Source organism: Puntigrus tetrazona, chromosome 24, assembly GCF_018831695.1.
Source record: "Puntigrus tetrazona isolate hp1 chromosome 24, ASM1883169v1, whole genome shotgun sequence".
Taxonomy (NCBI): Eukaryota; Metazoa; Chordata; class Actinopteri; order Cypriniformes; family Cyprinidae; genus Puntigrus; species Puntigrus tetrazona.
Genome location: NC_056722.1, coordinates 20,886,738 through 20,899,071, shown reverse-complemented (window position 1 = coordinate 20,899,071; position 12,334 = coordinate 20,886,738). Strand labels below are relative to the sequence as shown.

At 39.9% G+C, this 12,334-nt stretch overlaps 1 protein-coding gene across 2 annotated transcripts in view; it reads left to right on the top strand.

The window, feature by feature from the left end:
* The window catches only part of bcl2a (BCL2 apoptosis regulator a), a 46,695-nt gene that overhangs the window by 4,673 nt on the left and 29,688 nt on the right, over nt 1-12,334 (top strand). The window contains exon 2 of one of the 2 annotated variants that reach the window (XM_043226359.1): nt 3,635-10,347. The exons of the other annotated variant lie outside the window; for it this stretch is intronic. Within the exon in view, the coding sequence (XP_043082294.1) occupies nt 3,635-3,661 (27 nt within the window). The 3' untranslated portion in view covers nt 3,662-10,347. Of the gene's footprint in view, nt 1-3,634; nt 10,348-12,334 lie in introns of those variants that run through there. 2 annotated transcript variants of the gene reach the window in all.

The following is a 12,334-nucleotide window of genomic DNA, read 5'->3' as shown; positions in this document are numbered from 1 at the left end:
CAATTTACTTTAAGAAAGACATTTCATCAGTTAAACTATTAAAACAATAGTACAATCTATCAAAAAAACTGTACTTCTATCCCTCACAGCCTTATTTTCATTCCTGCCAAAAAATGAAAATATGCACTATTCGCTAAGGTCTACAAGTGCATGCTGTTTCACATGAAGAAAGAAGAATCTGTTGAGAATTTTGCATTAAAGCAACTTTTTGCAACTGTTTAATTGCTTGTTTAATGTGTTTAACAGAAGCTGTAGGAGTGTAGCGTAGGTCCGTTGCCTCCTTCCAAAATTTGACAGCATTGCACATGGCAAAACAGAGCAGATGCTCAGACATTTAGGACTTCTGGTTTACAAACTGCTTAATGAGCTTTCTCATTACTGTGTAACGGCTTTAAGCTAGCTCATTTAGCATACTTTTTCTTTTTTTTTGCCCCCTCAACAAATTAATGTTTACTGTTATCTTAATTGCCATGTTAGTGTTGAGGTGCAGGTACAGATGGAGCTCTGTTGGTTTGGTGAACTGAGATCAAGTGCATTGTGTCCCAATGCACAACATTTGCTTTAATAATCCCCCACTTATTGTTGAGATTGAATGGTGCAATTACAAATAGTCAGTCAGCAGTTTATGTTAGGTTCAGCATAAGCATTCAAAGCTTATTATAGTTTTGCTATCCTTGTGACTTCCGGAGGCAACTTGACTATGATGTGTATTGATAAACTGGGGCCCCAATTCAGATAATGAAATCAGTCCTCCTGTAAGTTTGTTTAGACAGACTACAATTGCGCAGGTGCTCACCCACACACCACATACCTGCGGTTCATTACAGGTTTCTGGCTGTGTACAGTACGCTGCCGATTCTGATGCCTTAGAGGTGTGTTTGACCCCACCTGGGTCTTTTGTTAGTGGGTGTTGCGTTGTAGGGCGTTTTACAGTTGGAGTCAAAGAACTTCAAACGCTCTAGAATCGCTCAGGTATTCATTTTTCCCCAACATGTGCCTCCTACAGCCCTTTCAAGTGACATTGTTTATGAAAGCGATATCGACACGAAAGACAGACCATGGAAAGAAAAAACGCAGTCAAGAGAAAAGAATAGAGTGTCTCTTTTTGACATTCAGTGATAATGCCTTCAAACAAACCTTCTGCGTATTTTACCGTTGCAATGTACATCTGTGCCTGTGAAGGTGCCAAGAAGGGTTTCAGAAGAAAAGAAGTGCGAGATAAAAAAGAGGAAATGGAGAAGGCACATGAAGAGCAATAAAAGAAAGCAGGAAGGATGAAGAACTGTAGAATAGGTGCCTGTTTTGTTATTGCACCTTCCTGCCCAGCTGCTTTCAGGTAGGTGAGGTTGTGGCTCCTGCTCCTGGGGGCAAGCTAGGGCTCTAAGGGTGTTTCTCATTGGTGCGAGAGTGCTGCATGCTTATTTTGACCTTAAGGCGAAACCCTCAGCTGGGTGTGTCTGGAAAAGAAGCCTGCTGGAGATGCTGGAGTTTATTTTGGGAAAATGGTGGTGGGAAAATAAGGATTCCCTTGCAGGTAGTGGTCTTCTTGGGTTGAGAAGCCAGATTCTATACACAAAGACCCACAAAAGTCATTAAGCAAGACAAAGGTAATCACTCAAATTATTAAAGAGAGCTTGCTGACAAAATTATTCATCATGAAACCAGTTGAAAAAGTAGGTTATCTCGTTTTTCTTCCCCTCAGCATCTTTATAAGTTCTAAGGATTACAGACATGAGAACAAATTAGATGTGAAAGGTGAGTTCAGCGGTGAAAGAACATACCGAGTATGAACCAAAAAGGATCTATTAATGAACGGCAAAATGTTGTGTTGTCCCTTATTGATTTCTCATGTTGATTCACTGAAACTTGCAGTGAGTCATTAGAAGAAAAACTTGGCGATGCTGAAATGTCTCAGGCCCATTTATGTTTTCAGTTATTGGTTTCCCTGAAGAGGTGAGAGACTCGCAGAGAAAGTTATAGGGACATTCCCTGCATATACACAGTGTACTTCATGTTCTATTTTGTAATGGCATTTTATCGATTTTTTTTTTTTTTTTTAAATAGCGGAATGATTCATTTTGAACATTTTTTTGACCTCATAAGCAAAATGTCATAATTTGATCTTCCAGTGAAATGTCAGACTTTTCTCTGTAGATGAATGTCGGACTTCTCCAATCATTTCATGAATTTAAACTGCCTCTCTCCACAATCGACTGCAAGCTTGCGTTCATTTTTAAGTGCAACATCCACATTGCAACATCCAGTCAAAAACTGATGGATAGAACCAAATCCCCACCTTTTTGGTACACTTTTTAAATATTTTGTGCACAGTGGGGAAGAAAAAATATGTCGCTACCTCCGTTTCATTGTGCCTTTTTAAAGATTCCAGTTAATGAATGGCAGACAGACTACAGAAATCACATTTAACCATTATTAGAGTTAAAATGTAATTCACAGATAATTGTTTTTCATGTCTGTAACTGGCTTGCTTTCATCCTAGTTTTGGATGCACTCTGACGCTGGCTGTTTGTGTTTGTGGATGCCTAGTTATTTGGATAAGTTGACTTGTGATTGATCAAAGTGACTGTGCTTGCTGATCAGACAGGCTTTGTATTGGTTTTGAGTTTTGTCTGCCTTTGATGCTGCAATTTTGATTTTGACTTTCCTCACCCTTTGATATGTGCCTTGTGATTTCAAAATTTCTTTTCCACAGACTTTTTTCCTTTGCACCTGTTCACATAAAAACAAAGACAAAGGAGGAGGGCGACATGCTCATGGACGTTTGCCAACATATATGGTCCTAATTCCTGGTTTGGGGCATCTGTTTGGACTGGTGGACTCAATGGCCCCTCAACCCCAACACATTAGATTAATGACCAGATCATTATCTTTTCAGAGAGCAGTAGTTATATACTCAAAAAATGGGGCACACTGAAGGAGAGCATTGCGCATGTATATCAAGAAACACACACTCCTCAAGCTCATTGATTAGTGAAAATGTAGTTTACATGCTCACAGTCAGGAACTCTGTTGCCTCCTCTGGCTATCAGATCTGAGGTAAACATTGTCACCTGCTTGCCTACAAGAACCTTTCTTCCCTCTGTTGAATTGGAATCATCTGCCGGGCACACAAATCGGATTACATTTCAGAGGAAAACAACTCATTCCTCTCTCGATTGCAACTGATTCAACCTCCCACTCGAAAGTTGTCAGCCTTGACAGTTGGTTCATAGGAACCCCTTGCAGTAAATCCACATCTGTGTATTTGCCCCTTGAAAGAACCATGCACTCTCACAAACATGTGACATACGCCTTGCAATAAAACCCAGACAAAGGATCAAGAATGATTAACAAAAGGGACCGCTTGCAATGAGCTGTAGATGTTGCGAACACGGGAATCTGGGCTTGTATACTGCAGAGCTTTTGCTGGTGGCATCTTAAAGAGTTTGAGTAGGTTCGGATTTTGTTAATGGAATTAGAGCAAGCACAGAATACAGTATAGGTTCTTTCATTTCATATTGTCATGCCTCTAGTCCTTTCAGTTTTCTGTAATTTGTTTTTCAAGTTGTTTTTAGAGGGTCTCCATGTTTTAACATTAAACCAAAGCCTGTGTTTTCATTCTCCCTCTCCTCAGGCTGCAGTTCTGAAGAATTCACCCTGATCTTCCTCGCTGAACTGCAGGGGGGGGGTTTAGCTTGAGGACTCAACGTTGGACTGAAGAGTGTTGGGGTACTCTTTGTCTCTCAGTGCTTGTTTGGCATAAGCGTGGCTCAGCATGTCCAACAATGCACTGCTCTTGTCTCTTCTTTTGTCTGGAGGGAACATGTTTCTTGGTGGCTTTTAAGCAGTTCAGAGCTGAAGCCAAGTATTTCCCCCTTTGGGTGCCTCAGGGTCAGCCCTGTCCGTCGCTTGCCATCTGCTTTTCGGTTTGCTCTGGGCACCGCAGGCCCTGTTGATCTCCTCCTTATCCCCCAAAAACCGTTTCTACCACCCGTCCAACACGAGCCAACAGAAGTTTCCAAAACCGCGCTCTTCTTGTACAATATGTGTCCTCACTTAACTGCTCTCCCAGGCCATTGAACTGAAAATGGCAGACCTCTCACTTACATACTTGGTCCCAATGTGGACAAAAAGATCTATCATTACTTCCAATTCATTGCAATTTTTTTTCTTTAACTACAGAATGGGGAGTTATTCACACAATGTGTTACCAAGGAACCCCTGCTGAATGCTAATAAGATGTTATTTCAAGATAGCACAAAGTTTGAGCAGTGCTGGGTCCAGATATGGCAGAATCAAAGCTAAGATAAGTCAAACAGTAATTATGTATTTTAGGTTCATCCAACGCAGCTTGAATTATTCATGTACATTGGGAAAGAGGCAGTCTCTGCCTGTTAATGTTATATATAGCCTGTCTTTACATTTAAGGCTCTCATTAAGGCTTGTTAAACTAGATCTATTTTGTTAAATGTCATTTTGTGGACCTGGTTTGAAAACATCTCGCCTTTCCCATACAGCAGAGTGGATGTGAAGTCCACACACAGTGCAAGGCTTCACGTGTTACAGCCTGAACATGTGAACTGCAGCTCTAAAATGCATTAGCACTGTTTCTCTCCACACTTGTCAGCAGAGAACCTGTGCTCATTCATATTTGATAGGGCCAGTAACCTCAACACTAAATGTTTTTTCCTCACAACACACTTATAAATTCATTATAGTCCAATCAGATGTCAGGCAAAAGATGAGACATTCTTTCTAGTCATGCAATGACAGAAAAGGCAAGCTGGGAATGCAAAACCCTTTGGTTGTTCTGGTCTGCATGATTTATCAAGCTGCTAGATAACATTTAATGCTTATATCTAAAATCAAATATGAACTTCTGAAAACTTAGGCCCTTTAAGTCAGAGATATGCTGATTTGGTGCTTGAGAAACATGTGCTAAATATTTTTGTGCAAAACATGGTACTTTTCTTCAGGAATCTAAAATAAATAGAAATTCATAAAAGTATTTAATTTTTTTTAATATTATATAAATCTTTGTTTATGATCTATTTAATGTGCCCTCATTGAAATAAAGTTTTATTATCTTTTAAAATAAAAAGCTTACCTAACTTTGGACATCCTATTGGTATAATTATGTGAAAATTACACTGTTAATAGACAATAGTAATTTAATACTCTATAGTGAATAACAACAGTGATACCACCTCTTTGCTTTCGTTCTCTTTTTACTGTCCCATCTGTTCTAGTGACTCTGATACTCTGGGACGGTGCTTCAGGACAGCCTGCTGTTGGGGGAATTTCCTTGTGACAGAGTGCTGTTTATTTGGATTAGAGATAGAGCTGGTACAAAAAGACATCAGTTTTCCTATTCATCTTGCACACAACATCAGTTCTGTTAAAAACTGTAGTGTTAGAGATCTGAACAGGAAGTGTGGGACACAACCCCCTGGCTTGGATAAGGATGGGGATGTGTGGGTTAGTTATGAGGGAGCCAAAAGCACATTCCCAGAAGGCTGAACACAGCTGGGGAGCTGAATGCTTGAACAACAGAGCTTTGAGAGGCAACCAGGCGCATGTTGTAATTCCAGCCTTGTGATTTCCCTGCACGTTGACCACTTGCGGCTACATTTCAATAAGAATTACATCACTGTAATGATTACTGGAAATGATGCTTGTTCCAAAGTCTGCATGTATTTATTGTAAGCAACAGTGCTCAAATGAATCTATAGGTTTAAAATGACCATTCTCTATTCAAGTTGGGGAAGAAAACCCATGATGCCATACTAAAACAAGTAGCAAGAACAACTAAATCTGTCTGTAAGAGTTCTGAGATGAGAAAGGATACCTTACTTTTTTACTCAAACCTCTCAGGTGGAAGTATCAGAAGGGCTTTCAGAGTACATTCATGCTGGAAGTGTTACACTGCGTTGAAGTCATATCAGAAAGATCGTATTTAGAAAAAACATGAACCTTACCACAATGTCTCGAATGGGGGAATTCTGGACTTTCTTTAAATCTGTTTGGCTATCTTAGAATATCAGTTTCAAAATCATGTTGATGGTACACACACTTGTAATAAGGGACATGGCTGTTTCCTTCCTATGCCATCTTGTACCAAAATGATTTGAACGCATCTGACATTGTAATTACGACTTCCCAACTTGTAAATATGAAATTCGCAAGAGGACTACTAGCTCAGATAGCATGGCCAGATAACCATCTGAAGTGTAGAATAAGTGGCATTGGTGATACTAGAGGCAGACACAGCTTGGTTTTGGAGCGGAGGGTGATTCTATCATCCCTTGTGGGTTGGATCGGTCCTTTGATGATGGCAGGTGGGACTGAAGCACCTCTCTGATGGTGCAGATGAAAGCAAGGAGCTCTGTCACTTTCCAGTGTAATGCCATGTAGTGGAAAGCCATGTGGAAAACTCTCACGCTCTCTATTCAGACTCTCACGTGGCTCATGAGTCTTCACATGTTCTGTCCAAATGGAAACGTGAGCACATGTTCACCTCAAACACGCAAGATTGATTGCACTATGAATGTAGCACACATAACATGTAACTAGGGTTGAATGCATTGGATCTATACAGGCCTTATAGGTATTGGGCATGCCAGGCCTGTGTAGGTGAATGCTTCTGAACTGAACTGTGCCAGATTTATTGGCACCAGTGTGTTCGAAAGGGTGTTCAGCGCACAGTCAATACTGAAGCAATTTTCCCCATTTTCTCACTGATGGGAGAAATTAGATGTCTAGACATGGTTCATGGCTGCAATAATCAACTTGCGCAAACAGTGTAGGAAATTCACCAAGCAGTTTAATTTTTTTCACCCTCTGCTGAAACTGAATGGTTCTCATGCTTCTGTAATTTCAGAAATTTTTGAGGGTTATTAAAATCTGCTTTAAGAAAAAGAAGAAAAAACATGCTGTTAGTTGCTAGGTAACATAACAGCATTGACTACAACATGTATAGTGGATTTATTTACAGCGCTTGTGCAGACTTCTTTGGTTGTTCAACTGCTGACCCGAAGGCAGAACTCCAATTTATACATGAGTGATTTTGCTGGTTCAGTGGCGAATGCAAACACCATTTTTTTGTTTTAAATACTGTGTGAAATACTTTATCTCTTCTAAATGCATGTTTTTGAGCTTGTTGTGATTATTTCATCCATACAAATATTTTAATGTTCTACTTTTTCAAACCATGTTGTTGTTTTTTTTACTATTATTATTTCTAAAATCTGTTTCAGTTAGATATAGAAGAAATGGTTGATTTCTTAATAACATGTAGTCAGTTTTTCAGTGAAACAGAATAAGTGAAATCAAATATTCAAGCTTTTCTATTCTATTCTATTCTATTCATATATTTCAGTATTGGTGTGTTGAAGTTTACTTATGAGGTTTACAGCATTACTGTCTATGACTGGATTATTTGTAACTTTCATATTAATTCTAGATTTTCCTTCTTCAATAAATATTCTTTGTTGAACAAAATGTAGTAGAGCATTCCATCAAAGAGCCGTCTGGAAGACCACACAAGTACACCAAGAAGTAAAGTCATTCACATGCACAAACAGGGCTCCAATGGAAGAATGGGGATTTGACACCAGGGACAGAGGTGGCAGATGGGTGATTTAGCATGCAGGCAGCCTGCAGGGGGACCCTCCATCTCCCCTTCTTCTGCATTTTGATCAGGAGGAGGAGCAGGAGGGCGAAGACTTGGGAACAGAGAGAGACGCATAGCAACACACTCAAGAGCCCGACTGCCCCATCTCACTATTTGTCTACTGGCTCCTTTCTTCCTTCAGTCTTCTTGGAGGCTCGCGCTGTTGTTTGCTTTCTCACACAGCTGTTTGATATTTAGGGGTGAGACCCGTGGGCCCGATCTGTCGCGGCGCAGTGCATAACTCTGGCGTGCCTTTCATTCTCTTGGGTTTCTTTAGAGACACTTACAAAGTGTTAACAGAGATGGCTAATTGATGGCTGAAGTTCAGTGTTTCGCAGTGTGTTTATGACTAATGATCTTGTGTCCTGTGAACAGTGATGTCCTGCAGGCTGACTAGACAAAAGAACGATGCTCGCTTGCTAACTGGGGATCCATGACAAGACACAAGGCTTCTAAAGCGTGCGTTTGTTATGCCGAGAGAGGAAACCGCAGAGCCATGGAATCTTGACCTCCGTCATGTGGCTTCCATTTTCAGACAGGATTCACACACCCGCCTGACCAATGCTGTATTTCCTTCCATTCAACTCAATAGTGGGATCGTTGTAGCCGACGGCGGGACTTTTTCAGTTTGACCTCCATCACGTTCTTCAGCACAATGCCCAAGACCCACTCCTGTTCCTGCTCTGAATGGGTCTCATATGATGTAATGCATGCAGTGATGTGTCAATGTGTGGTGAGAAGGGAAGTTGGTTAATGTAATAATTAATGGTAAGCTATTTGAAAGTCACACTTTGTTAAGGTTCACCTGAATGGAACCTGTCCTGTTTAAGGATGGAAAGCATTTCCATTTTATCATTAACCACAACAAGTTGTTGTGATCAAAGTTTTACCTGTTTTTCCATTCGAAATATTTGCGGCGCTCATCACTCATACTGAAAGAATGCGCAAACTCCCACAGCGTCTGTTCGGCGATTTCGATGTACATTTTCAGAGGTTTCAAAACTCGATTTTTAGCCAAATGAAAAAAGGACCAAAATACTGTTTTGACGCGAATGCAAATGAATGCAAAAGTAAAAAATTCCCCTTTCTGCAGAGCTCTCTCTGTTCTGTTTACCTACTAGCTGAACATTGAGAGATTGAAAGTCCCCTTTTGGTATTCCCCTGCAAAAGGAGAACAAAATCAGATATCCAAACTAACTGCAAGGGTCTCAGCGGGGCATATTTGAGCACTAAAACCACTCCTTTCAACCGATTAACAGTAAATGAAAGACTTCAGTCACGTTCAGTTGGTTATAACCTGCTTTTGGGTGGGAGGAAAAGTAATGCTTTTAATCTTAAAATATTCTCTGAATGATCATGTTATGACTAGTTTGTGATAAAAGCACATGCTGCTTACAGAGTTTCTTTTTTATGTTAGCTTTAGTGATCTTATAAACGTTAGAATAACAACACAATTTTACCGAAACCAGGTAGTAAAGAGTGTTAGTTTGTGCCTGTTAGATGTGTGAGTAATGTTTTCTCAGATCTTAGGAGTGTGGAAAAATTGCCTGTACAAATACGACCTAGCTTGTTAAGGAAAATAGTTTGTTCCGTACCTTTATCTTTGATGTGGTCACCAATCTCTTTGTGTTGGCGTAAAAAACATCTTTATCAAGGATCACACTCACCATCTATCCGCACAACACCCTGAAACAGGGCCTTTGTGTAAGAAAGTGCAAGTAAACACCTTATTGTTTGGTTTAGATGGAGAACTTTCTTACTAATTAGCCTTTCCAGCACTTCAGTATCTCCAGAGAAAGACTTCTAGATAGGTTAGGATGACACAGTTTTGTCATTGTTTTGATGCAGTCCGCAGGTGGCCGTTGGAGGTCTGATTCAGAACAGCAACATTACTGTGACCTTAAAGTGACCTTAACTTTGTTGTACAGTTGTGAAGTCTAAACGTCTCGTTCTGTTTTTCAGCAGGATTTTTGAGCTCTTCTGCCCCTAAAATGTTCCCCTACGTGATTCCCACAATAACAAAGCCAGATTGTCTTTACGCCCACATCAATGCATTCCTTTCATTCTTCTCTTGGAGGCCAGGCTAAGATCAGCTGATAGACAGAGACGAAATGTGAACAAGAAAAAAAGAGAGGTCGTTGAACCTTTCCAACAGAGGAAGAGGGGGAAAAAATGCTTGGGAGGCGTGTGCGTGGGTGGTAGATCTGCGTTGGAGGGGGTGTGGGTGTCGAGGGAAACGGGTGGCGGAGGAAGAGAGGGCTGATTAGAGAGCAACTGGGGGAGAAGAAAGGGGGGAGACGGAAAAGCACTTCCAGAAGGCCTCCAGCCCATGAGCTAATGCTGTAAAAATCTTTCCTTTTTTCTGCTGTTTGTAGGACTGAGGTTGGGGGCAGTCTTTGCATCTGAACCTCCCACGGTCATCACCCACACTGTCTCTGTGGGCAGAGGTTTGACTTTCTCTTGTGTACCGCTTTTCGTTCTTTAACAGCATTTCTCTTTTTACTGACTCTTTATATCCCAGAAGAGAGTTTTATTGCTCAGGTTGCTCAGTAGGCTAAATAGGGGCTCAATAATAAGGATTTTTCTTCTGCCCTCCCAGTTGGACCAGCAGTCTAGAATCTACTTGCTCTGTCGGTGTTTTCACTGGTTCACAACTCAAACAAATATGTTATTTGATTTTATACAATCTTTGCATTTGTATGATTTAAAATATTTATTAAAAGATACATTTCCCACATTTTTAAAAGATGTAAAGATTTCTTTCTTCGCGCAATATCGCTAATGCTTTTATTAAAAAGTTTGGGTTCAGAAGGTGTTTTAAATTAATACTTTTGCTCATCAAGGATTTATTAAATTAATCCAAAAAAGTGTAATAGTCTTTTGTCATACATAATAAAAAATGTTTGTGCACCAAATCAGCATTAGAATGATGATCTGAAGCATCATGTGACACTGAAGACTGGAGTAATGATGCTGAAAATTAAGCTTTGTATCACTGGAATAAATTACAATTTTGAAATGTATTAAAATAGATGACAGTTGTTTTGAAATGTTGCCATTTTTACATGTTTTGATAAAATTATGGCATTTTTGTTAAGCATAAATGGCTTATTTAAAAACTGTTCTAACCCCAAACTTTTAAAGGTAATGTGCGTGTCTTTTTTTTTTTTTCTTGTAGAGTTTAACCTATTCCTACTATTCGTGTTAAGACTATATCTATTCATTCTTGCAATTTTCAACCAAACCTTATTTGTATGAGCTAGTTAGATAATTTTACCTAAACAGTTGTGTGAGAAACAAATTGGATATGAATGAGACTGCTGGCATATAAATGATTATAGAGTTATAAAAGCAACGGGACTGCATATACCTTAGATAATTAGGTCCTGGAAGAATTTAATGAGAAGTGAGAAGAGTTCATGTTGAATTTTTGATATTATTGTCTTGTATACGAATGCATTTTGTAGCATTGAGATTTCTCAGGAGAACAATCTGAGATGCAGGAGACCTAAGCAAAAGTATCCATTTGCCCTAGATTACGCAAAACAGTCTCAATTAAAATGAGGTTTGCATTTTCTTTCCTGTGAAAAGTTTCTATATTTCTGTCTTCTCATTTTTTTTTGCCTCTTACAGAGATTATGTCCATGGAACAGTCAGACGGTCTGTCTTTTTTTGTCTGTATGCTCCTTTCTGGAAGTGTGGCGGTGTGCTCAGATGAAAGAATGTAACCCTGCCGGGGTTGGTGGTTGGAGGGGGGGAACTTTCCCCTCGGCTACAGCAGAGGCCTGCACTCTCTCTGAACTTTCTCTCTATTTTCATGTGGCGGCTCCAGCCACTGTCCTTTGTGACACCCGGCATCAATTTTATCCCTGTGCCCACAGTTTTATCACTTTCAGTTTGTTTCTCACCCCGGTTCCTGTACAAACAATGATTATCGCCACTGTTGCCAAGCAGAATTCAAATTATGCCCATACGCTAATGCACCAACCAGATGCCAACATGCGGCAGACTTGTTAAGGTCTTCGTACCTTCCGGTTGATGCTAAATGGCCTCAGCTTATGCAATCTGTCTACTCGTCAGATCATATCGAACCCATTTGTGTAATCCATTTTTTTTTCAGCAGGAGGCTGAATTGCATTGGTTAATCAGAGTTCATGCAGGTCGTTGCACTTTTATAAATCTCTAAGAAAGAACATGGCACATGTTAAGCTGTCTAGGACACACATTATGTAATTCTCCTGCAAAATTTGTGCGTGAAATACGTATTTCTATGCGCACTTGTTTGCAGCATGACAACTCTACATTTTTGTATTGTTTATTGGGAACTGTGGTTCCATAATGAACTTTTTAACATGCTGCTTTGGGCAACCAATAGTGGTTCTTCTATGACAAAAAAAAAAAGAAAACTATTTTTCTTTTTTCAAGAGCGAATGATGTAATCAGCAGGGTTTTCGAGAACAGAGACGTGCAACTGGAACAGAAAGAGTTAACATTTTTTAAATGCATGACCGATGATTCATTTGTGATACAAAAATAAACACAGACCTTTTTAAAAAATGTGTCCCTCTGCTCTGAGGCCATGAAGGGATATTTCCCTTCATTTGCACAGACTGACTCATACAGATGCATGGGGCTAAACCAGAGGCTATAGTATAGGGTTTT